The sequence below is a fragment of the Leiobunum rupestre genome, chromosome 5 (genome assembly GCF_980474605.1).
Source record: "Leiobunum rupestre chromosome 5, qqLeiRupe1.1.hap1, whole genome shotgun sequence".
Taxonomy (NCBI): domain Eukaryota; kingdom Metazoa; phylum Arthropoda; class Arachnida; order Opiliones; family Sclerosomatidae; genus Leiobunum; species Leiobunum rupestre.
This window is the reverse complement of record NC_143388.1, coordinates 27,000,539-27,026,236: the sequence shown is the minus strand read 5'-3', so window position 1 is coordinate 27,026,236 and position 25,698 is coordinate 27,000,539. Positions and strand designations below refer to the sequence as shown.

General features: G+C 36.4%; 1 protein-coding gene across 2 annotated transcripts in view; it reads left to right on the top strand.

Moving 5' to 3' along the window:
• The window catches only part of LOC149944020 (gamma-aminobutyric acid receptor alpha-like), a 117,397-nt gene extending 104,290 nt beyond the window's left edge, over window positions 1-13,107 (top strand). For both annotated transcript variants that reach the window (XM_090174845.1, XM_090174846.1), the window contains 2 exons: window positions 1,283-1,686; window positions 12,185-13,107. In XM_090174845.1, coding sequence (XP_090030971.1) covers window positions 1,283-1,686; window positions 12,185-12,508 — 728 coding nt within the window. In that variant the 3' untranslated portion in view covers window positions 12,509-13,107. The remainder of the gene's footprint in view (window positions 1-1,282; window positions 1,687-12,184) is intronic.
• The last annotated feature ends 12,591 nt before the right edge of the window (window positions 13,108-25,698 follow it).

Sequence of the window (25,698 nt, the reverse complement as noted above, 5' to 3'; positions counted from 1 at the left end):
TGGAGGTTGACCCAGAATTTCAGTGTCGTAATTGTTGGCTCAGAATGTCAGCGTCGAATATGGGTTTGAAGGTTGTCCCCAGAATGTCAGCGTCGAATATAGGTTTGAAGGTTGTCCCAGAATGTCAGCGTCGAAAATAGGTTTGGAGGTGAACCCAGAATTTCAGTGTCGTAAATGTTGGCTCAGAATGTCAGCGTCGAATATAGGTTTGAAGGTTATCCCAGAATGTCAGCGTCGAATATAGGTTCGAAGGTTGTCCCCAGAATGTCAGCGTCGAATATAGGTTTGAAGGCTGTCCCAGAATGTCAGCGTCGAAAATAGGTTTGGAGGTTGACCCAGAATTTCAGTGTCGTAATTGTTGGCTCAGAATGTCAGCGTCGAATATAGGTTCGAAGGTTGTCCCCAGAATGTCAGCGTCGAATATAGGTTTGAAGGCTGTCCCAGAATGTCAGCGTCGAAAATAGGTTTGGAGGTTGACCCAGAATTTCAGTGTCGTAATTGTTGGCTCAGAATGTCAGCGTCGAATATAGGTTCGAAGGTTGTCCCCAGAATGTCAGCGTCGAATATAGGTTTGAAGGCTGTCCCAGAATGTCAGCGTCGAAAATAGGTTTGGAGGTTGACCCAGAATTTCAGTGTCGTAATTGTTGGCTCAGAATGTCAGCGTCGAATATAGGTTCGAAGGTTGTCCCCAGAATGTCAGCGTCGAATATAGGTTCGAAGGTTGTCCCCAGAATGTCAGCGTCGAATATAGGTTTGAAGGTTGTCCCAGAATGTCAGCGTCGAAAATAGGTTTGGAGGTTGACCCAGAATTTCAGTGTCGTAATTGTTGGCTCAGAATGTCAGCGTCGAATATGGGTTTGAAGGTTGTCCCCAGAATGTCAGCGTCGAATATAGGTTTGAAGGTTGTCCCAGAATGTCAGCGTCGAAAATAGGTTTGGAGGTGAACCCAGAATTTCAGTGTCGTAAATGTTGGCTCAGAATGTCAGCGTCGAATATAGGTTTGAAGGTTATCCCAGAATGTCAGCGTCGAATATAGGTTCGAAGGTTGTCCCAGAATGTCAGCGTCGAAAATAGGTTTGGAGGTTGACCCAGAATTTCAGTGTCGTAATTGTTGGCTCAGAATGTCAGCGTCGAATATAGGTTTGAAGGTTGGCCCAGAATGTCAGTGTCGAATATAGGTTCGTTCAGGAAATTAGCATTAAAACAAAAGGAAGTATCATACTAATAGTTATTATGTTACTTATGGATATATAGTGATACTCATATTTGTTTCGGCGGACAGGGGTGATGACAGTGCTGACGATGACCTTTTTGGGGTTGGAGAGCCGGAACGACCTCCCCAAAGTGCCTTATTGCACTGCCCTGGACTTCTTCGTGGCTATCAGTTTCAGTTTCATTTTCGCCACCATCGGGGAGTTCGCGATCGTCCATTACTACACGAAAGTGGGGAGCGGCGAGTACTACTTCCCCCCTCCCACCTCGGAGGACAGCTCCGAGTGGTCTTCCAGCGACGACGACGACGAGGACCACCCTCGCCAGCAGACGGACAACCCGGATGGCGATCTAATGAACACTGGGGCCGCCGCCCTCGAAGAAGACGCGCTCCACCATCACTGCACCGGACTGGACACCACCGGAATGGAACACCTCGACAACGAGTCGCATCTCGTCGACCACATGCACGCCGTAAGTAGTTCCCAAAGAACGCCTTCGTGTACTTGAGAATATGGAGCGATGTTTGGGGTGGCGGAGTGGCTAGCAATTTCGCCTCGCAGCAAGAGGAGCCGGGTTCGATCCCAGCTTGTGGCTCTGGGTGAAAACTCGGAATAACTCTTTCCGCGTTGATTTTGCAAGTTTTCTCCCCACTGGTTTAAGGGGTTCTAGAGGTCGGCGGAACAAATAAATTAACCGCAAAAATTTCAATTAATCATTAAAATTAGTATTATTTGTTTTATACGAATAAATTATACGATTAAACAACGATTTAACATGCAAAATTAATAATTTTTTCGAATATTTCTGAATAATTCTCGGTTATGGATAAATATAAACAATCGTATAATTTCTTATTCAAACGCCAACCTCTGGGGGTTTCCACCTAGTTCTTCGGTTCCCCCTTGCCATAAAAACTTGTAGAGGTTAACGGTAATAGTTAGTGTAGGGAGCTGTTGGCTCGTGTGACATGCAGGGCTTGCCACCACCCTCCTACGCGTTGTAACCCGGCCACCTGAATTAATGGCTTTAAAAGTCGTTTGATGGCTTGGGCCTAAGGTGGTGCCTTGGGTATTAGCCTAGCTGATTATTATTATTATTTATATAACATTAGTCTTCGGTACTAGACAAATGCGGACTGGCCAAGTGGCGAGGTGAGGCAAATCTCTACTTGCGTTTGAAAGTGGTTTGAAATAGTTATTCTTATAAATTCAGCTACGCTTGCCGAACTTGTTTTTATGTTGCTCTTACGTCACGATGTCATAGCTTTATTAGAATAGTTTTGACACGCGCTGTTTGCACACGCAAGTGAAAATCGGAGGTTTTCCGCGTCCTAAGCAGGCGCTCGTAATATTACCGAAGTTAAAGTTGTGACCTAGTAGCTAGATTTAATTTATAAAAACACCTACTCGAATAGTGGTTTTGGACTGTATTTTCGATGGACTTCAGACTTACAAGGAGACGACCCAAGGTGATAATCACCGATTTGGTTCAAACTTGGGCATAGTGTACACCTCCATGTGCCTTAAAAATCCTGCAAGGGAAAAGTTGCGACAGGCTTTCGTTTTGCCATGGCAACCGAAAACGTTTTTGACAACGTGATTTGGGATTTTTCCATTGAAAATAACATGGGAATCTGAAGGATTTAGAGGGTCCCCCCTGTGAAACCTTTAAAAAATTAAAAAATTTCAAAATTTCAAAAACGTTAAAAAAAATTCAAATTGATTTTAAAAATTAAATTTAATCAAGTTTAAATGCAATTTGGTCAATTGGAGGACCCTTAAAATCCTTCAGATTCCCATGTTATTTTCAATGTAAATAATTCCAAATCATGTTGTCAAAAACGTTTTCGCTTGCCAAAACGAAAGCCCGTCGCAACTTTTCCCTTGCTGATTTTTCAAGTTACATGGAGGTGTACATTATACCCGACTTTGAACAAAATCTGTGATTATCACCTCGGGTCGTCTCCTTGTTAGTCATTAGGCCGTATAATAACTTTTTGCCCCGTCTTCATGGGTGCGCGAAGTCAAGGTGTAGGACAGACGCGTCACAATTTGTTTATAAGTTGCGTATTTTGGTGGCAATAGTGGTTTCTACAAAATAAAATTATTAAAAAGTAAAAAAAAATATAATACGTTGCTCTTGCGTCACAAGACATAGCTTTATTAATATATTCTTCAGGAGGGCGGCGGGTCGACCCCATAGGAAATGGTCTTATTTATTTTTTCAGGGATGGTAAAACTTTAATAAATGAACTTTTGGAAAAAAAATCTGGTGACAGACGGTCGATGCCAGTCTATCGCATATTTAGTCGACTTTTTTTAAAAAAAGCTTTTATTTAGTAATATAACAGCACAGCTCCGACTTCTAAGCTGAATTTGGGGATATTCGGGCACAGCTTAGTTCCAGGGAACAAAGTAATAGCATTGAGTTTGGAATATAGTACTTCTACTGTTCTTGAGGAACACTTTATTGAAATCATGTACGAACTAAAACCAAGTTAGCGCACGAGCAACGTGTGTAACCGGCTCAAAGTTTTTGAAACTACGCATGCGTGCGCGCTCAAAATTCGCTTGCCTGCTTTATGTGTGCAGCCGGCTTAAGAGACTGTGATGTAAGAGCCAAATTAAAACCAGAAGGCCACGTTACTTTATAAAAAGAACTATTGCCTTTTGCTGTTAACTTGTTAAGTCAATAAGGATTGATTAATTGGAAAGTGCCATTGAGCGTGCGACGCGCGCCATTACTAAATAGAAACGGCCAACCTAATGCTGAGTATCCCCATTCCACGTTACTCCATACATACCGATCAGTAATTATTTCAATTAACGGATACACTTATGGTGGATAAACTAATTTCGTATTTGCCACCAGATTTATCAGAAGCTAGGTGTAAATGGCGCTAGTTACGTTAAAACACGTCTCAGCACGTATTAGCAGATGGTTTAGAAAAATACTCTATTTTTAATTGTGAATTCTTAACGCTTATTGTTTTTCGATATCACCTAATTACTCAGTTCAAACATAGAATAATTTGACGAACCCTAAAATCTTGATATTCAATATGTTTAAAATCTGCCCACATTTTTCTTATACAGGGTGTTTCAATGGGTTATGCAAAAATCTTAAGGAGTTGTAGGGTGTGAGTTGAGAAGTATGCCTGTTTTTCCCCATTTTCCTACGATGAGTTAAAAGAGCGCCAGAGAGCTTCAAAGTGTGGCCTACTAGCCTCTGGAAGTAGGCTGCAACAAGCGCAAAACCCAGCAGGAGGGAAACGCGAACATTAAGGTTTGGGTTCGTGTGATAGGTGAAAAAGGACTTTGTAAACAAATAGACGTAACCAGCGTAAAAAAGTAAACTTAAACAGTATTTAAAGTCCCTGCTGCTTGGTTTTGCGCTGGTTGCAGCCTACTTCCAGTAGGCCACACTTTGAAGCTCTCTGGCGCTCTTCTAACTCATCGTAGGAAAATGGGGAAAAACAGGCATACTTCTCAAAAAAAGGTTGTACAAAAATTTTAAGGAGTTGTAGACATCCTACAACTCCTTAAAAATTTTGCACAACCTTTAGAAACACCATGTATAAGAAAATTTATCTATTTAAAAAGAAAATTAATATTACAATTTGTACCATGTAAATCTACTGCGATATATTTACAAATTTAATGAAACATTTCAACAATCTCTTCCCGAAATATCTAATATCAGATAATAAATCTCTAAGGTTTGGAGAGCGAGTTCTTAGATCGAATCCGAAGTTTTATATAGCAATTCCGTGCTAGAAAAGAGCCCTACTAACCAAGATATTATTAAAGAAAAAGTTGCATTTCCCGCCACCGAGGACTTATATGTAGCTGAGAATATAGACTTCTAGTAGGTGTCGAAAGAAAGAACTATAAGCACGGCTCTAACGCCGATTTGAGAATCTTTCATTTCCCTCAGACTCTATTTCGACGAGTCGAGTGCGAAGTCGTCGGTGTCTTCCGTCCCTTTACGAGACGCGTTTGGGGTCCTTGATCGATTCGGTACTTATTGCGAGCCTACGTCTGCCCCTGTTCTTATCTCTTCAACAGCGACCGAGGACCAAGGACACTCGAGAATTCGCCGACGACAACTTCTAACCGAGATTTAAGACTGGCGAAATTGAAAAATTCGCGTTCCTCCCAAGAGTGGTTACGAATGTTTTTATCTATTGTCGGTTGTTTCTCGTATATTTTAGTTGGAAGCTATTTTTTTCATGAATATGCCCAATTTACCATTTGGGGGTAACAAAGTCAAATATTAACCCACTATAACCAAGAACCCATAGACGTACCAAGAACATAGGAAAGGAAATTTTGCTGGATCGCCTCCTAATCGAATTTTTTTTTAAAGAGGCGGAACTTTTGAGTCTTCTTCCACTAGGCGCGAACCCTTACATATACAGAAAATTACATATTATTTTCAAGTTGGCTCTCAGTTGGCTTTAAGTGTCCTTCATTAAGCGAAATTAGAGTTGGTTTTAAGTGGTTTTTAAGTAGGTTTTTAGTTAGTTTAAGTAGTTCATAGACCGCTTATTTTTTTGGTTACTTAAGTTACTACAGGTGGAAAATATAAAAAGGCGGGGCTCATTTTGAAAATATAGATTAGGAGGCTCCACGACGGGCGAAAGCTATCATTACGTGTTCTTAGTACGTCTATGGGTTCTTGGTATAACTATATCGCTTTCCTAGTAATAATTAGATCAATTAAAACTCCTCAATTTTCTTTCAATATAATACAGGGTGTTTCAAAAGGTTATGCAAACATTTCAAGGAGTTGTAGGGTGTGAGTTGAGAAGTATGCCTGTTTTTTTCCCCATTTTCCTGCGATGAGTTAAAAGAGCACCAGAGAGCTTCAAAGTTTGGCCTACTAGCCTCTGGAAGTAGGCTGCAAAAGGCGCAAAACCAAGCAGCAGGGACTTTAAATACTGTTTAAGTTTACTTTTTTACGCTGGTTACCTCGATTTGTTTACAAAGTCCTTTTTTACGTATCACGCGAACCCAAACCTTAATGTTCGCATTTCCCTGCTGCTTGGTTTTGCTCTTGTTGCAGCCTACTTCCAGGGCTAATAGGCTACACTTTGAAGCTCTCTGGCGCTCTTTTAACTCATCGTAGGGAATAAAACAGGCATACATCTCAACTCACCCCCTACAGGTCCTTAAAAATTTCGCATAAACTTTTGAAACCCCCTGTATATCTCAGCTCTCAATCCAACAATTTCGTTCGATGGACTAGGAATACTTATTTGCTGATTTGATTATTCAAAATTCTTCATTTAATTTCTATTTTTTATTGATTGGTTTAAAAAAAATTAAAAAAGATCTTAACTTATTATTGTTATTTATGTAATATGTTTATAAATGTCCTGGTAACCGCCCACAACAGGCTTTGCCCCTGTGGTTGCCTGCAAAGTGTTATTACTATTATTTTTATTATATTGGTTTTCGTGTAGTTTGTCACTAAACCAAAATGCAATTAGCTAGCATAGAGGGAAGTGCTAAAGAGTTGCAAGTCTAGACACCAGATGGCGATTTCCGCACTTGCTTGTGGCTAAGACTGTACTTCTTTCCTACCCTTCTAAAATTAGGCCTAATGTCAAAAGACTGAAATTAATAGACCAACCAGTATATAGGATTGATAAATCTGGCCAATGAAAACTCAAAACATTTTACCAACTTGAAACAGTTTTAATACACCAATCAGTATATAGGATAGTTAAATCTATCCAATGAAAAATTTTACCAACTTGAAACAATTTTAATGCACCAATCAGTATATAGGAAAGTTAAATCTATCCAATGAAAATATTTTACCAACTTGAAACAATTTTAATACACCAATCAGTATATAGGATAGTTAAATCTATCCAATGAAAATATTTTACCAACTTGAAACAATTTAAATACACCAATCAGTATATATGATAGTTAATTCTATCCAATGAAAAATTTTACCAACTTGAAACAATTTTAATGCACCAATCAGTATATAGGATAGTTAAATCTATCCAATGAAAATATTTTACCAACTTGAAACAATTTTAATACACCAATCAGTATATAGGATAGTTAAATCTATCCAATGAAAACATCTTACCAACTTGAAACAATTTTAATACACCAATCAGTATATAGGATAGTTAAATCTATCCAATGAAAACATTTTACCAACTTGAAACAATTTTAATACACCAATCAGTATATAGGATAGTTAAATCTATCCAATGAAAACATTTTACCAACTTGAAACAATTTTAATACACCAATCAGTATATAGGATAGTTAAATCTATCCAATGAAAACATTTTACCAACTTGAAACAATTTTAATATACCAATCAGTATATAGGATAGTTAAATCTATCCAATGAAAACATCTTACCAACTTGAAACAATTTTAATACACCAATCAGTATATAGGATAGTTAAATCTATCCAATGAAAACATTTTACCAACTTGAAACAATTTTAATACACCAATCAGTATATAGGATAGTTAAATCTATCCAATGAAAACATTTTACCAACTTGAAACAATTTTAATATACCAATCAGTATATAGGATAGTTAAATCTATCCAATGAAAACATCTTACCAACTTGAAACAATTTTAATACACCAATCAGTATATAGGATAGTTAAATCTATCCAATGAAAACATTTTACCAACTTGAAACAATTTTAATACACCAATCAGTATATAGGATAGTTAAATCTATCCAATGAAAACATTTTACCAACTTGAAACAATTTTAATATACCAATCAGTATATAGGATAGATAAATCTATCCAATGAAAAATTTTACCAACTTGAAACAATTTTAATACACCAATCAGTATATAGGATAGTTAAATCTATCCAATGAAAACATTTTACCAACTTGAAACAATTTTAATATACCAATCAGTATATAGGATAGTTAAATCTATCCAATGAAAACATCTTACCAACTTGAAACAATTTTAATACACCAATCAGTATATAGGATAGTTAAATCTATCCAATGAAAACATTTTACCAACTTGAAACAATTTTAATACACCAATCAGTATATAGGATAGTTAAATCTATCCAATGAAAACATTTTACCAACTTGAAACAATTTTAATATACCAATCAGTATATAGGATAGATAAATCTATCCAATGAAAAATTTTACCAACTTGAAACAATTTTAATGCACCAATCAGTATATAGGATAGTTAAATCTATCCAATAAAAACATTTTACCAACTTGAAACAATTTTAACCTCGCCCCACCATAGGTTTTGTGAATATAACAATTTAATGGGGCGAAAGAAATACTAGAGGTTGTATTCCATATAAAATTAGAGGCAGTGTGTATGAACTTTCTTATTTATGATGGATCAACGAATTTCAGATTTCTGGCCCTGGGTTTAACAGAAGCTAGGGATGATTGGCGCCATCTGTCAACTAAATGTGTGAAAAATTGCAGATGACCTTTGGGTTTTAATATTTCAAAGGAACCAACCTTCCGCTGTTGTTCAAAGAGAATTTGAAGGGCAGACAACTTCCACACATTCAATTTAAAACTCAGTTTGGAAGGCGGATAAGCCTACCTAAAAATTTAAACTACGCACCATAGGCTTGGAGCTTAGAAAAGATAGCGCCATCTACTTTAATAACTGTCAACTAAATGTTCAGCTTTTATATCGAGATAATTTTGAATGAGCAGACAGCTTTCAGAAATTCTATTTAAAACTCAGTCGGTAGGCGGCGATACTTCTGACCAAAGTTTGAACTACGCAAGAAGCTTATAATTTTACACGAGCTTACCTGAAGCATAGACAAATTAATGTTTCTCCATTACGTACATTATCCCCGTACTAAAATTGTCGTCTGCTTAACGAAATGGTTAAACCGGAATTGGGTATAATATCCGGCCATTGAGTTGAGAGCCCCAGACCGGATTTTTCCCATAGGCTTTAAGCTTACCATTATTGGCAACGGGACTGAAAATCAAGGAACTTTATGAAAGTACGCCTGGCGCCATCTGTTGAAAATTTTAAACAGCCTTTGACAGAGCATTAAATTAAAGTCTCGTGAACTTGCACGCGCGCGTAGTCTGGCGCGAGACGAGACTGCATTGTAGAAGGTATATAAACCCCCCTGAAATATAATCCTGGTTACGCCCTTGCGGTCTGGGGCTCTATATTATTCTCAACTCATTGTATGCGATTTGGTTTTTCCGGTTGGTATTCGGCGGTCTATAAAATTCCTTAAAATTCCGCGTTTACAACATTTTTACCAAAAGGTGACGCTAGTTGTTGAGGGTTATGTTCAGAAGATGCAATTTAGAGGATATAGCTCTCCTGAAACATCATTATTTGTCTTTGCCTGTAGAGTATCGTTTATTACACACTCAAACAGGCATATATATTTTGATAAATTAATAAATTATGTTGAGCTCCTCTTTCTAACATTTTGAGTCGTTTTAGCAAATGGAGTAGCCACGATTTTGGTCCGAGAGAGTTAAAAATTAAAAAACACATTTGTACCAAAAGCGACATAAGACCCAAAAGTGTGTCAGTATGGTATAATGTTTAATGGGAGCTTGTCGCGAAGTAAAAAGAGGGAGTGGGAGAGGGGGTTGAAAATATGTCATCAAAATTTGAAATTTCCTCCACTTCAGCGCCGCCGAGTGAGCCGTTTTAGAACGTATGAATCGAAGAGAGAAAATCGCACCAGACCATAGACTAAATCAGGAATCCATACCTCTATTGGGAATGCTTATCGCGGCAGATTTTCGTCTCGATGTGGCTGACGGTTTTTTTGACGTCACTATGTTAACTTAACAAACAACAACGTGAGAGGGGAGCGCGCGCAGAGGGGATTTTTCCTCTCGTAGGCGGGGTCAAAGCCGTCAGAGTGATTTTACCATACGCGATATTGAAAGATGCTAAATATATGGTTTCTAGTACTATTCCAACTAGTTGGCTATGTCGTCTATTGTGAGACTAGCTCTCAGTAAATATTTTAAAGGGTGAATAAGTCACATACGTTTCAGGGGACACGTGCCCCTGTGCCCCCCTGTCTACGCCACTGCTTGTTTGTACCACCTAGGAGCAACAAACACAAGGAGAACGCAGCTAGCCTTAAACACGCTAACGCAGTGTTGTGTACAAATTTCATTGGACGAATCTTTACGCTGAACCTTTTACGGAAAGGGGGAAGACAATTTCAGAATTTTCCCCTTCCGAGGGCAGCAGGCGCTAAACCGTCTAGACAATGAAAACTTTATTAAAGAAAATGCATGACCTTTGACGGGTGGCGTTCTCCTTGTGTGTTTGTTGTTCCTAGGTAGCACACAATGATATCCGCACCGGGTGCTACCCATGCTAGCTACGCCACTGGTATAATTTATTTTTAAATTTGATTCACCATTTGCGTAAGAAAAGATGTAGGTTATTTTCAATGAACTCCATTTTCCCGCTAAACCGCTCAAAATTATTCAAATAATAATAATAATAATCAGCTAGGCTAATACCCAAGGCACCACCTTAGGCCCAAGTCGTCTAGCGACTTTTAAGGCCATTAAGGGGGAAGACTACAGTGGCCATTGTCTACTTTCGCGCTATTTCAAGCTGAACTCTTTTAATTTTGTATTTTAGCTAATAAACTTAATATTTAAGTGTAGAACAGTCTCTTTTTTAGTGCTTAAAATTATTTTGACAATTTAAAATTTAAAAGTAATTAAGTTATTACGTTTTAATTCGGACCCCCGGAGCTAAACAAGTTGGGCAAGCGTCCAAACTACCCTTTAGTTAGGACCTTATATCTCGTTAACTATTAATATTAGTATTATAAAAATAATTTAAGCACTAGAGGAAGGTTCAGCCTAAAAAAAAATATAATTCAATTGGGTAATTGTTAAAACAGAAACGTTCAGCTTGAACGAAAAAGAGGCTTTTACTGTATTCTTCCCCCTTAAGGTGGCTGGTTATACTTCCCAGATAATTACTCCCCCTAGTCAGGTATAGCGTAAATATTACACTTCCTAGGACTATTTTCTATATTTTCACTGTTAAATATAGTGATGTAAAATACCCGGGTATTTATAACGCAGGGTAAATACCTTGGGTACTTACCCGGGTAAATACCCAAAATACATAAATACCCAGGTGTTTATAAACACCTTTAATTTCTTTGTTAAATATTTTTTAATTTATTCAATTAAGAATATGGTAATTGAAAAACCCACAAACACATCAAATTATTCACATATTAAATATTAATTATGGTTTTTTCACTTTTTTTGCAAATTTTACATAGTAACATTACATATGAGATAACTATTAAATATTATTTATTCATTATCTGGATGATCACTTGAAAGTTCAGTCTCTGCTGCCCCTGGCTCTCTTCAGACTCCTCATCATGACTATTTTTTTACCAGGCTTAACACTAACAGTAACATGAGCAATTAAGGATTTTATTCATTTCATGTGGGCCATTAAAACATTTCCTGATATACTTTGTCATTTTGTTGACATTAGAATGTTTGTATTCCTTACAGCAATATACATATGAAAGCAACACCTTTATTTTTATCTTTGAATAACTCCCAGGCTAGAAATAAAATTGACTAATATAAAACTGCTTTTAAAAATGTAGTTTGCCCAAATTGCCCTACCTAATAAGCCCAAACCAAGCAAAAGATGTAGACAAGGAGGTTAACAGATAGCTCCACTCGACCCGATACTAACTAACGCCCTAATCATAAAAACCCTAGTTTTGGGTATTTACCCGTGCATGGGGTAAATACCCGGGTAAATACCTATTTAAAAATACCCTACCCACTGGGTATTTACCCGACTTACATCACTAGTTAAATAGAGTTAAAATTGTATCTACCACCCCTTCCAAGGATGGTAGAGAAAAATGTACAATTCTTCACATTAAAGAAAATTTTCTACTCTGTGTTATTTTTCAGGCGATTCTGATTGGTCGAGAGCAGGAAACACATCCGGGTGTCGACTCTTCCAGCCAATGGCGAGTGGGATTTCGGCAAACTCACAACGGGAAGCCGCTGGCATCGGCCGCGTCCTCTTCCACGTCCGTGAGCAGGCTACCGTCTCGACGACAACGCGCCCGCAAGCATCAGCGTAAACGAAGACGCTCTCAACACATTAGCCAATCGGAATGCAGACTCAACAGTGTCAGCAAAATAGACAAAGTGTCGCGAGTCGTGTTCCCGGTCATCTTCATCGTCATGAACTTGATCTATTGGAATACGTACTTGGGTAGGGAAGGCTAAACTCCGAAACAAACGAATTATATATATTTCTCTATAGGTGCACCGGTGTGTAAAACTCTCGTGTGAACGACACTATCCGTTATAGTTGCCAATATATAATGCGAACACGATTTTAACAACAAGCCCCTAAAACTTTATAATCTTCGTAGATTATTCGGTTTGACAAACAATCAAATTCTTTTGAGGGATAAAACAAATAACCAACGTAATATTATTGATATTTCTTAATACAACGTAACAAAATCAAATGTCAAGATATTTATTTAGGCATACTAGAGCACGCTGGTACAAAAAAAAATAAGAGATGGTTCAGATATAAATTTCATTCAAATTCTAGAGATGGTTAGTTTTTCCCAATCGCTGCCCTTTTTTTTTAAAATTATAAATTATATACAAAAGCGTCATATTTCTAACAAGTTGAGCTTTTAAAATTACGAGTTTTAATTCCGTTTTTGTTTGTGACGAATGATGGCGCCACAATCGATGGGCGTGGACTTAACCTCAACGATGTAATAATTGGTCTATTAAGTAATATGTCTTTAAACTTAATTTTGACACTGATAAAAAAGATGGTATTCTGGAATAACGTAAATTTGAGGCCAGTTCGTACTTTGCGTATAAAATTTGGTATTAAATGAAATCACGATTAAATTGTGAAATGGACTTAACCAAAATTGGGTACTACAACATATTAGAATTAACAGTATGAACCGGAAACTACATTTTTAGTCATTTAAGGTCATAATTATTTAATAAAATTTGTCCATGTAAAGCAATCGAAATGAGAATCGTAAGGATCTATGAGCCTATGACCCTTTGACCCTCACGCGTCTTTAGATGGACAAGGCATGACCTTCAATGACCTATAAAACTTTACGGAGTTTTTCTAATGTATAGGATAATATGTCATAAAAAACATATCTTAGTTTTCGTTTTATAATTTCGAGCGATATATTTTAATGTCACACACTGTAGACCTATTTATGCAAAAAAAACTATGGAATATAAGTCCAAAATAGACTTAAATGTTTTATAAAAATTTAGAACGGGCAGCGATTGGGAAAAATGTAAAAGATGTATTTTAAAAACCCCAAGAACAGAATTAGTAACTGTTAAATAATGAGCAAATAATTCTATAAAACGTTGTCCTTTTCCCCTTGTACATAAACTCTTCGCAACTCGGATCATAAAACGAATATCGTCATTATTGGAGATACTTAAATCTCCCGTTGAGAAAATAAAAGGAATAAAAACTTAAAAAAATATAGGCTATACCGACATGTTTTAGCAGTTTTCATAGGAATAAAAAAAATAAAAAATTTAAAGGAAAAACGTTCTATATACATATATATCGGTCATGTTAACCCAATATATCAAATTGTTACCGTTTAACCAAATGGAATAATTAAAAGCAGCTTGTAAATAATTGTGAATATTTTCTATGCGCAATGTGAATTAAAGTGTACCTCAGATTTATCCTCTCCCAAACCCTAGAATGTTTGCCAAAGATATTCTCAACCAAATTAGTGTTCGCAATAGAGGTCGGGAGCTATTAATCATTATCCATGTTTAAATTGATTTTTTTCGGGAAAAAGAAGTAAACAAAGAAATTTACCGGTTAAAATTTCGGAAAATGATTAAAAAACATGTAAAAATTCGTAAAATTTTAGCTTTTTATCGAAAAAAACGTCGTTTTTCCGATTAATTTTACAAATTTATAAAACAATTAATCGGATAATACAGAAATATAAATTACTTGATCAAAACGTTTTACGAATAATTTTGAGAGCTTTATCTATTGAATAAAAGTTAACCATCCCCGACCTCTAGATCGCAACGTAGCTACCTCTCGAAATATCTGAAGTCTTCTAAACTAACGCCTCTGGCACTTCAAGGTCTGTGTTCTTCCGTTGGTTTCAAAGGTCTGTTTGTTTTATTTAAAGAACATATTGCTTACATGAAGACAAATGTAAACCTTTTGGTGGTAAGGAAAAAAATTCTTTAAAGATTTATTACAAAACCAACTTCTAACACTATTTTAAACGATGTTTTATGTCAAAATTATTAACATAATATCAGCTTTCTACGTTACAGACGGCTGCCGCCATCTGGTAAGTTTTCGAATGGTTAAAAATGGATCGAAATGGACCTCTAATGGCATTACCCTTGTGAAATTATTTTCTCCCTTTTCAAATATGCATAAGCTTATTTTCCAAGGTGGGTTGTGTAATCGGGCTATTTTAAAATACTGGTAGTAATTGCAGTAAATACCATTGATATTGGTCTTATCCTAATACTTTCTTTTAGACCTGATAAATAATATTTGCCCTTTTTCAAATATGCATCAGCTTATTTTCCAAGGTGGTTTGTGTTTAATCGGGGTATTTTAAATTACTTTTAGTAATTGCAGTAAATACCATTGATATTGGTCTTATACTAATACTTTCTTTTAGACCTGTGAAATAATTTTATCCCTTTATCAAATACGCATCAGCTTATTTTCCAAGGTGGTTGTGTTTAAACAGGGTATTTTAAAATACTGGTAGTAATTGCAGTAAATACCATTGATAGTGGTCTTATACTAATACTTGTTTTTATACCTGTAAAATAATTTTATCCCTTTTTTCAAATATCTATCAGCTTATTTTCTAAGGTGAGTTGTGTTTAATCGGGGTATTTTAAAATACTGGTAGTAATTGCAGTAAACAGTGGCGTAGACAAGGGGGGTTTCCGGGTCCAGATCCCTATTGGGCTTATCTTTTACTGTACTAAATTCCCACCCCCTTTTCGACCGCCTCTTAACATTCACATATTTCGACCCCCCTTGACGAATTTCTGGCTACGACACTGGCAGTAAATACCATTGATATTGATGTTACCCTAATACTTTATATTCGAACAAGACCTTTATTTTTCGTCCTTCAATAGGTAATATTTACGTCATCGACTTCAATACCGCCAGGCAGTATTGGCTCAACTTTCTGAGATTTTGCACGTAGAAACTAGATACGAACTTAGCAATTACGGGTGGGGCCACCCATTCACAATGTTCTTCTCTTTTCTAGCTTTTGTTTCCGGGCAGCTTTTAGAGACGCCAATAGAGGTCGCCCTTCGACTCTTTTCTATTCGAATAAGCGACTGCCCTCTCCCTTTCCCTATTCCGCATTGAGTGCCATCCGCGCGATGGATGCCAATATCCAACAGACTACGCTCGCCGAGTCCTTACAAAAGTTTCGCTCTCCTTATGAGAGACGCATCCCCAATTTCTTATACAGTACCGGGTCGTAGCCCCCTCCGGACCCGCCCCTGGGCATTATAAGGTCCCCTTCTTCTCGTTGAATCTCCGAGTCTATGACCCACTAATAAAGTCCGGCTTTAGTCTCCAAAATATCCACTCTAAGCGGCCGGCTTAACCATTGAATCCCATTTCCTCTGAGATTGCTAAGTAGTTCTAGGCTCTCTTTTTTCTTGTCCGGGGTTCCGGGAAACAAACCAGGTGAAACGCATTTTCATTACGTGCTTATATTATGCCTTATCCAATATTTCGCTAACTAGGTTCGGCTAAAATAAAATACCCCAACGAATGTAAGGAACGTCATACAAGTATTACACTGAAAGCGCTCCGATAAAGGTAAATAATCGGCTACGCTAATACCACTGCCTTCTATAATACTAGGCCTAGAAATCGTAGCTACGTCGATTTTTTAAGTGACATTTTCAAACTGACATGATTTTCGCGCTAGATGTCGCTCTCTTGGGTTTTTTTTTGGTTTAGGGTAAAAAAGGTTAACCGGCTGCGGCCAATCAGCAGTCTCCTGACACTGGTGGCCATAGAAATCTCATAGGTAACTAGAATGCTACCGTGTAACTGGCAAATGGACCAAACGCCGTGGCAGACGATAGCCAGATCTCAGCCAATCAGAGCTCAAAGAGTGGTTCTGCCAATAATTTAATATCACCAGAGAGAATGACGTCTCCTAGCTCCCGCGATAGTTACGCGGAACCAAGGAGGATTATTATCCTCCTTGGCGGAACCACTCTACGGCCTCTCATTGGCTGTAGGTTCAAAACGAACTGGCGACAAGCTCGGCCGTAGGCGGCAGCATTCTAGTTATCTATGAGATTTCTATGCTGGTGGCTTTAAAACAATAAATGTATTTTTTTAATGGATTAAAAAACCTGTAGAAGATCCAAGCTTATTTTTAAATAATTTTTTTTACTAAATCTATTTCTTTATTTGTTAAGAGAAATTAAAGTCCTATAAATTGAATGTTGACATTATTAAAGTGTATTTTCGCTATTAATATTTAAATTTTTCGCGTACGTTTGAATTTCCCCCACTTTCCCTACCCAAAAAAGTGACCTCTATCGGATATTTCAAAACCGTTACCGCCACCCCCTTTTTTTTGTTACTTCTAGGCCTAGTAATATAGAAGGCAGTGCTAATACCCAAAGAACCGCCTAGGCCTACGTCAACTTGTGAAACAAATTTCCATAGAATCGTTTGAGAAATTAGAACGAATTTCTTACCGTGACTCAGGCATTCACTTTCTCTTCCGAAAACACGTGATTAGGAAGCTCCTCCCCTTCCGTCACGTGACTCAGGCATTCGCTTTTGCTTTCCAAAACAAGAATATCTTTATTTCATAAAGCCTTCTTTGGCAAAACTATTGGCAGTTTATTCTGATGGCGATACATACGATTTATAACACGTTTATCTCCGAAATTAGAAAATAACTACATTTAGTAATGAAGTAATTGTTAATAATAACCAATTTTATGTTTCGATTCAATAATTCATCATAATTTTGCCAAATTAAGTGTTATTTTTACTATTAAAAGACTTTCAATTTTAAGTAAGTCTTGCTTGATACGCTGAAAAAGATGGCGACGGCGCCTTTTAGTTCGTTGTTACCTGATAGTTCCAAAGATTAGTAACGACCACCGGATAAATGTCCGTCGTAACCAGATATTTCTAAAGATTTTGAACTACCAGGGTAAAATTTTCGTCGTTACCTGATAGCTCCAAAGATTTTTAACGACTTTGCCTGATAGTTCCAAAGATTTTTAACGACTTTACCTGATAATTCTAAAGATTTTTAACGACTTTGCCTGATAGTTCCAAAGATTTTTAACGACTTTACCTAATAATTCTTAAGATTTTTAACGACTTTGCCTGATAGTTCCAAAGATTTTTATCGACTTTGCCTGATAGTTCCAAAAAAATTTAACGACTTTACCTGATAGTTCCCAAGATTTTTAACGACTAGTGGAGAGATGTCAGTCGTTACCAGATAGTTTTAAAGATTTTTAACGACTAGCGGAGAAATGTCAGTCGTTACCAGATAGCTTTAAAGATTTTTAACGACTAGCGGAGAGATGTCAGTCGTTACCAGATAGTTTTAAAGATTTTTAATGACTAGTGAGAGATGTCAGTCGTTACCAGATAGTTTTAAAGATTTTTAACGACTAGTGGAGAGATGTCAGTCGTTACCTGATAGTTCTAAAGATTCTTAACGACTAGCGAAGATATGTCCGTCGTTACCTGATAGTTCTAAAGATTTTTAAGGACTAGCGGAGAGATGTAAGTTGTTACCAGATAGTTCTAAAGATTTTTAACGACTAGTGGAGAGATGTCAGTCGTTACCAGATAGTTCTAAAGATTTTTAGCGACTAGCGGAGAGATGTCAGTCGTTACCAGATAGCTTTAAAGATTTTTAACGACTAGCGGAGAGATGTCAGTCGTTACCAGATAGTTCTAAAGATTCGTAACGACTAGCGAAGATATGTCCGTCATTACCTGATAGTTCTAAAGATTTTTAAGGACTAGCGGAGAGATGTAAGTTGTTACCAGATAGTTCTAAAGATTTTTAACGACTAGCGGAGAGATGTAAGTTGTTACCAGATAGTTCTAAAGATTTTTAACGACTAGCGGAGAGATGTCAGTCGTTACCAGATAGTTTTAAAGATTCTTAACGACTAGCGAAGATATGTCAGTCGTTACCAGATAGTTTTAAAGATTCTTAACGACTAGCGAAGATATGTCAGTCGTTACCTGATAGTTCTAAAGATTTTTAACGACTAGTGGATGTATGACAGTCCTTAACCACGTTATAGTTTAAAGAACTAGTGATTGAAGAATAGAAAGTTTAATATTTATGTTTATTACTTTACTTAATTAACCGCGTGGTTTGGAATAAAACGAGCTTCTACTAAACAGGTAAATTGAATCTATTGAACAATGACATCGCTGGTTCCTTAAAGAGAACGCTGGTGCAATTTTGTGAAGACGTTGCATTTAAGTCTTTTAAAAGACAATTGAGTCGGAAAATGCGCCACCTAGTGACAAACATATGGAAAGGGGAGGGAAGGAATTTGGCTCTGCGAATTCCCGCTCTGATCAAGTGAAATTTTCGTTGGATCGGCTGGAATTCCCAAAATGTAATAACCTCAAATTTTGCCAGAGGTTGATGTCCTCCCCGAGGTGTACTCTCCCCCGCAGTCCCTCTTCCTGGCAATACGCTTAGCCCAGCGATATCCGCTTGAAATAGAATGACTAATATTAGCAAATCTACTAAAGTTTATTATAAAATAATACCTGAATTGTCGAAATTGGAGATTTATTTTAAAGGTGGCCATTATTAAAATTTACGATTAAAAATTTAAGCCCAGTTCTTTTAGTAAGTCTTGTGGGATGCTTTTCGTTAGGTATTGTTGAATTATAAATTAGACCATTAGTAACATTATCCTAGAAGTACGATAATTCAAAGTAATTGTGCAAATTATAAGGTTTAGTTTAGCACGGAGCCCCCTAGTATCTAAATACGCCAAGTTTTAAACAAAATCCTTAAAACAAGTGTTTAAAATATGTTTTAAACCAACCTTTTAAACAAAACACAATATGTTTAAAACGTTTTAAGCTGGTTTCACACTGGACGGAAAATATGCCGGAAAGATGATAATAAACGCCGAGCTGAAAATTGATTCCCATTCGATATACCGCTAACGTTCAACTTTACGCTGCTAATTTTCCGTCGAGTGTGAAACCAGCTTTAAACAAACTGTTTTAAACATGATTTTTGTCAAGGAATATTTTATATACTCTTAGAAGTTTTTTTTTATGTAATGAGGTTAATTAGAAAAAAAATTGCTCGATTGATGCATTGCAATTTCGACAATAAAGGTAAAGGACATGATAATAAAGAGTTGGTTTCTAAGGTCTGCTGTGCAGTTGGCTCTCGTTTAAAGCCTAGATATATTGTTTTATTGAGCTCCAGAGATTCTTGTTTTTGTTGGAAAAAAATTCATGAAGTATTTCGTAACTTTGTGAAGTAATTTAAATCTCTATACGCCACATGTTGGTGCATTTCGATAGACACATTCTGTAGAATATTCATGACGCTATGAAATTTAAAGGGGAACGGTCAAGCTTTAACCAGTTAGATAGCCCTATAGCCCATTAAGGGGGAAGACTACAGTGGCCATTGTCTAGTTTCGCGCTATTTCAAGCTGAACTGTTTTATTTTTGTGTTTTAACTTATAAAATTAATATTTATGTGTAGAACAGCCTCTTGTTTCGTGCTTAAAATAAATTTGATTAGAATTATCAAAACTATTTTAAGCACTAGAGGAAGGTTCAGCCTATTAATAAAAATATAATTCGATTGTGTTAAAACTAAAACGTTCAGCTTGAACGAAAAAGACGTTTTTACTATAGTCTCCCCCCTTAAAAACTAAAATTTATGGCGAATACCGCATAAAAAATATTGAGTGGTTAATTTTTAATAAAATAAAGAAATTTTGGGAAATCGAAAAGCGCGCGTCCGCCGCGACACCTGGTGAGAAGTCGGTGAGACAGAAAACAACGTAAAAGCGCGTGCTGCTGAAGACGCAAAAAATTTGTTTCGCACGCGCGGCGCGTTCCAGTTATATGAGACCTAAGCCTAAATGGCGCGATTTTAAAAGTTAGGATAGTTCGCAAATCCCTCATACGGGGTTAGGGGCGCTGGCGGCAGCCCCTAAGATGGCGGCGAAAATTCAAATCCAAACACCTGGCGTTATTTTTCGTTTCGACTTTTAAGCTATTTTTTCAAGACAAAAAAGGTACGTGTTAGTATATTGAACGTCTTGTTAATCTTTTGATACGGAAATAAGGCCATATTTTGAAAAGCTTGGCCGTTCCCCTTTAATATTATAGGCACTAGCAAAAGCTTATATATAGTTTGCACCGAAGGGCTATGGTCTCCATGGAAACCGGGAGGGGGTCAAAAACTCAAAAAATTTAGCTACTAAATAGGTATCCGTTTTGTTGGTTATCTCATTGAAGCGACAAAACTGACGAAAATTAGATTTATGCTTTTAAATTTTTAAATGAACATCGTTATGGGCCCTAAACAAAACCAGATAAGATTTTTAACGACAGGAATATCTACGAAAAGAAGTTTTCAAAGTTTATCAAATTAGGCCTTTGTGGTGATCCCTTTTACAATTACCTTCGGTATCGAATAAAATGACAATTTTCGGTCTCTCTTTCTAATTAAACTAATCGAACAATTTTTAACAAGGCAGGTAACCATTTTTAACGCGAAACTAAATTCTTAATCATTTTAAAATAATTAAAATCCGCAAACAAACGACTGTTAACCAGCGGCGGCGATCAGAAAACATTTCTGTGGGGGCACGGACCAGTATTTTTTATCCAAAAATTCATATACTTAAAACTTAAGCAAGAAAATGTACAGCTCTAAATTTTTAAGAGTATTTATATTTTTTTAAAAGTGTTCTTTCTATTATCTCATCCGTCATTGAATACATTGATAATAAAAGTTAAGTCGATATCTTTAGAAAAATATCTGTGTACATGAATAGATAATTAAGCCTTTCTTGGCCACATACTTTAGGAAGGTATTTTAGGTAAAATAGGGTACACGATGCGGCGATTTTCTGTTTGGACGAATCTATCGAAATCAATTTTACGGTTATATCATCTTAATGCTACTCGCGTCTAATATCCAAGGCATCACCTTAGGCCTAAGTCATCAAGCGTTTTTTAAAGCCATTAAAAAGACTGAATTCGGACCTAAATAAAGGCAGTGAGATTATAAATATTCTCTGATTACTATTTTTCCTCAATTTTATTTCTGTGGGGGCTCTGCCCTCGTTTGTTTTTCCCTGTGGGGGCTAGAGCCCCAGAGCCCCCACGGGATCGCCGTCACTGCTGTTAACCCTCGCGTATTAGTAAGAAATCAACACCAGCAAAATGGCGGCATTGGACGGTTCATTCTTGCTTAAATTACAAATATTACATATTTATTCTTGGTGCATATATCTATACTTTGTAAAGCCTACATTTGCGGATTCCCTTTACTTCAGAAAGTTATCTCGTTGTTTTGGGCCAACGCTGCTGGGGAAGGTAGGGATGACTCATCCTCGCTCGCGTCGTCCACCTTCGGAATTCTCCGAAAGTGGCGACCTCTAACCCGAAGGGTTAAGAGCGGGGTAAAGTTACAGGTGACGCTTACTATTATTAATTAGGTTGTAGACCGGTAGCGTCATCCGAGGGGCCCGCTATATAAGGGACGACGGGATATTGGACTCTCTCTCTCTCTCTTGGTTCCGGAGTGCGACCTAACCAGTCTCATCTTTTATATTATCTCTTCTAGAGCAATTTACTTAGTAGCCATGCATTGTAACAATTGCTAATTATATATATATTATTAATAAAGAGTATGTTATAGTTTAACTCTCGAACATGGTTTAAACATAAGCTGACAATTTCCAGGCTTCACAACTTGGAACTGCGTTATTGATGACGTAGGTATAGTATAACATTTTTGGGTGGGACGGGGTATCTAATTTAACTACTCGTTTTTAATTTAAAAGAGTTGTGACTCGCGGTCGTCCAAGTTTGGATAGACCAAATAAAATATGTCAAAAATAATACGTCCATAAACAAACTTTTTAATTTTTTCAGCGCATTTACGTGAGAATTACTTCAAAAAGGAGAGTTATATAAAAAGGCCCTGATTTAGAAAATACGTCAGACTAGCAAAACCAACCAATAAAACTACTATTCCTGCAGGGAGCTGGATACTTTTCCGGCAGCTGGAGTTTATTGTAAACTTCTGGATATACTTATTGATTTATCATTAAGTCAGATTATTAAATTTACGGATTTTATTTGTCTTACACTTCGTTCTTATCCTGGTCCATTTACTTATAAAACATTTCTACCCAAGCGCAGAAGTATATTTTTAAAATGTCAGGCTTCGATTAAATTGAACAATATCCGTTTCACTGTTTTTTCCTGATATCTTCTAATATACTTATGACAGCTATGACGACGTAGGGGCTAATTAAAGGGAATATAACCTGCAAAGCAATCTTTATGGAAGATCCCTTCAATTTTTCAAATTACCCTGTACAGTGGCGCCAAACATTTTTAAAGCCAAAGGCAAGAGCGGACAGATTTGCAAACGTTGGTGTTCCACACCAAATACCTGAGGTTATATTCCCTTTAATCTAATGCTAGCCCACCCTAAAATACTACTTTCCATAAAAAAATATATCCCTCTATTGATAAGTAAGTATGAAGAAGAGTTTAAAACGTGTTTTAAACAATGTTTTTTTAGTGTAAATTAAAAACAGTTTAAAACAAGGAATTGTGTTTTAAACAATAAAAAACAGTGTTTTTTTAATTTTGAAAAAAACACATAATTTGCCGCCCCGAGCAGTTCGATTACAAGTCAGAGTTGGACCTATTATATTTGCTTAATATTAAATTTAAATTCCTTTAAAGGGAATATAACCTGCAAAGCAATCTTTATGGAAGATCCCTTCAATTTTTCAAATTACCCTGTACAGTGGCGCCAAACATTTTTAAAGCCCAAGGCAAGAGCGGACAGATTTGCAAACGTTGGTGTTCCACACCAAATACCTGAGGTTATATTCCCTTTAACTTTCTTGTTAGGTGTGTTTGTGCTTTCTCAACGGTGGATCGATGAGGTTCATATTTTTGCCGATAGGTGCGCTGTTGATTGATGATTTGAGTGAAAATCTGTAGCAGCCTCCATTCTTACTGCCTTAGTGGAATTGTCTTCGTTCAAAGAAAGATCCTGTTAATCAACGGACTATATATACTTGAGAATAGCTCGTATTTAAGATTTAATATAAGTGTAAAATGGGATAAATTATTACATTTACTACCATCAATTAAAAAAGATTCTGCTAAGATACTGACTGTTTAAATTTTGGAAAAACTCATTTTATATTTAACTGACAATGTGAGTGTAAAATGAGGATTTGAAAATAATTATATTATTACCTCACAATTACTACTCTTTAAATGTAGATTTTTTCATTATAAGTTGTCAAAAACATTTTCGGTTGCCATAGCAAAACGGAAGCCCAGCGTAACTTTTCCCTTGGTGAAAATTCTTGTTACCCAAAGGTCTACATACCCCCGAGTTTCATCAAAATCGGTGATTTACACCTCGGGTACACTCCTCGTGAGTGTAAAATGAGGATTTTAAATTAAATTATTACCCCACAATTACTACTCTAAATCATAAAAGATCCTGCTAAACAACTGACTGCCTAAACTTGGGAAAAACTCCTATTTTAGATCTGAGTGTAAATTTGAAATTAAATTATTACCCCACAATATCTACCCCAATCAAAATTATTATACTAAACAACTGACGGCGTTAGTTTATGAAAAACTCATATTTTAGATTTCACTGATAAGGAGACGACCCGAGTTAGCCTTAACGGCTCGATTTCGTTTAAATTCCGGGGATAAGTAGACCTTTACATAACTTGAAATTTCCCAAAAGCAAAAGTTTCAATAGGCTTTAGTTTTGCCATTGGCAACCAAATTTTTTTTGGTTACTTAAAATCTACTCTTCCCTGTGGAAATGAACATGGAAAAATCGCAAATCTTAAAGTTTGAAAAATTTTAAAATATTAAAAAAATTGTATATTGGGTAAATTCAGGTTAATTTGGGTAAATGCGTGAAAGTTTGGGGGAAAATAAGCAAATTGGGTAAATACAAGTAAATTTGTCTTGTATTTTTTTGAAATCGGTAAAGATGGGTACATAATTAGTAAAATGTGTAAATTTGGTAAATGCAAGTAAAATTTACTATTTTTTGGTTATGGAGGTAAAATTGGTAAATGCCATTAAATTGGATAAATTTAGGTAAACTCAAGTAAAGTGGCTAAATTTAGGTAAACTCAATTAAAGTGGCTAAATTTAGGTAAACTCAAGTAAAGTGACTAAATTTAGGTAAATGGCAAAGCTATAAAGCCCGTCGAAGTTACATAAAGGTCTACTTATCCCCCGAATTTAAACAAAATCAGTTAAAATCACCTTGTGAGTGTAAAATGAGGATTTGAAAATACTTTAGGCCTATTACCCCACAATTACTATTTTGAATCATAAAATATCCTGCTAAACAACTGACTGAATAAACTTAGGAAAAATTCACATTTTAGATTTAACTGAATATAAAATGAGGATTTTAAAATAAATTATTATCCCACAATTATTACTCTCAATCATAAAAGATCCTGCTAAACAACTGACTGTCTAAACTTGGGGAAAACTCCTATTTTAGAGTTAACTGAGTTTAAAATGAAAATTTGAAATTAAATTATTACCCCCACACTACCCCAATTCTGCCAAAACCTGTATCAAAAGAAATAAATACAAAAGATCATATAATGAGTTAAATTTATTTATTTGGGCTTTGTTATTAACATTCGTTTAGATCAAAACACATTTGGTTTTCCTATATAGCGCGTATACACTCTCTACTGAGTAGGATTTATATGAAACAGATATTGCGCTAACAATGCACGCGACAAAGCGCGAACATTCTGGCTTACTAATATAATATATCGATATTTAGCTCCCGTTTGAAACACTGATTATATTATTTGCGTCCGTTCGATTTGATTCCGATATTCAGCAACACTTGGCCGCGGATAACTTGGTCGCGCCGCGCTAAACTATTAATCATAAATAATTAACATTTATTGATTTGCAATTATATAAGAGTGTAGCAAATGACCAAAATTGTAGGAATATTGGCAGCGAACTTTAAGCTTATCCTTATATCGTTACAAAATTGTAGTAGTTATTTCGATTGGCGGGATTTCAAAGGCGCGGGTTTGGACATAAATATGTC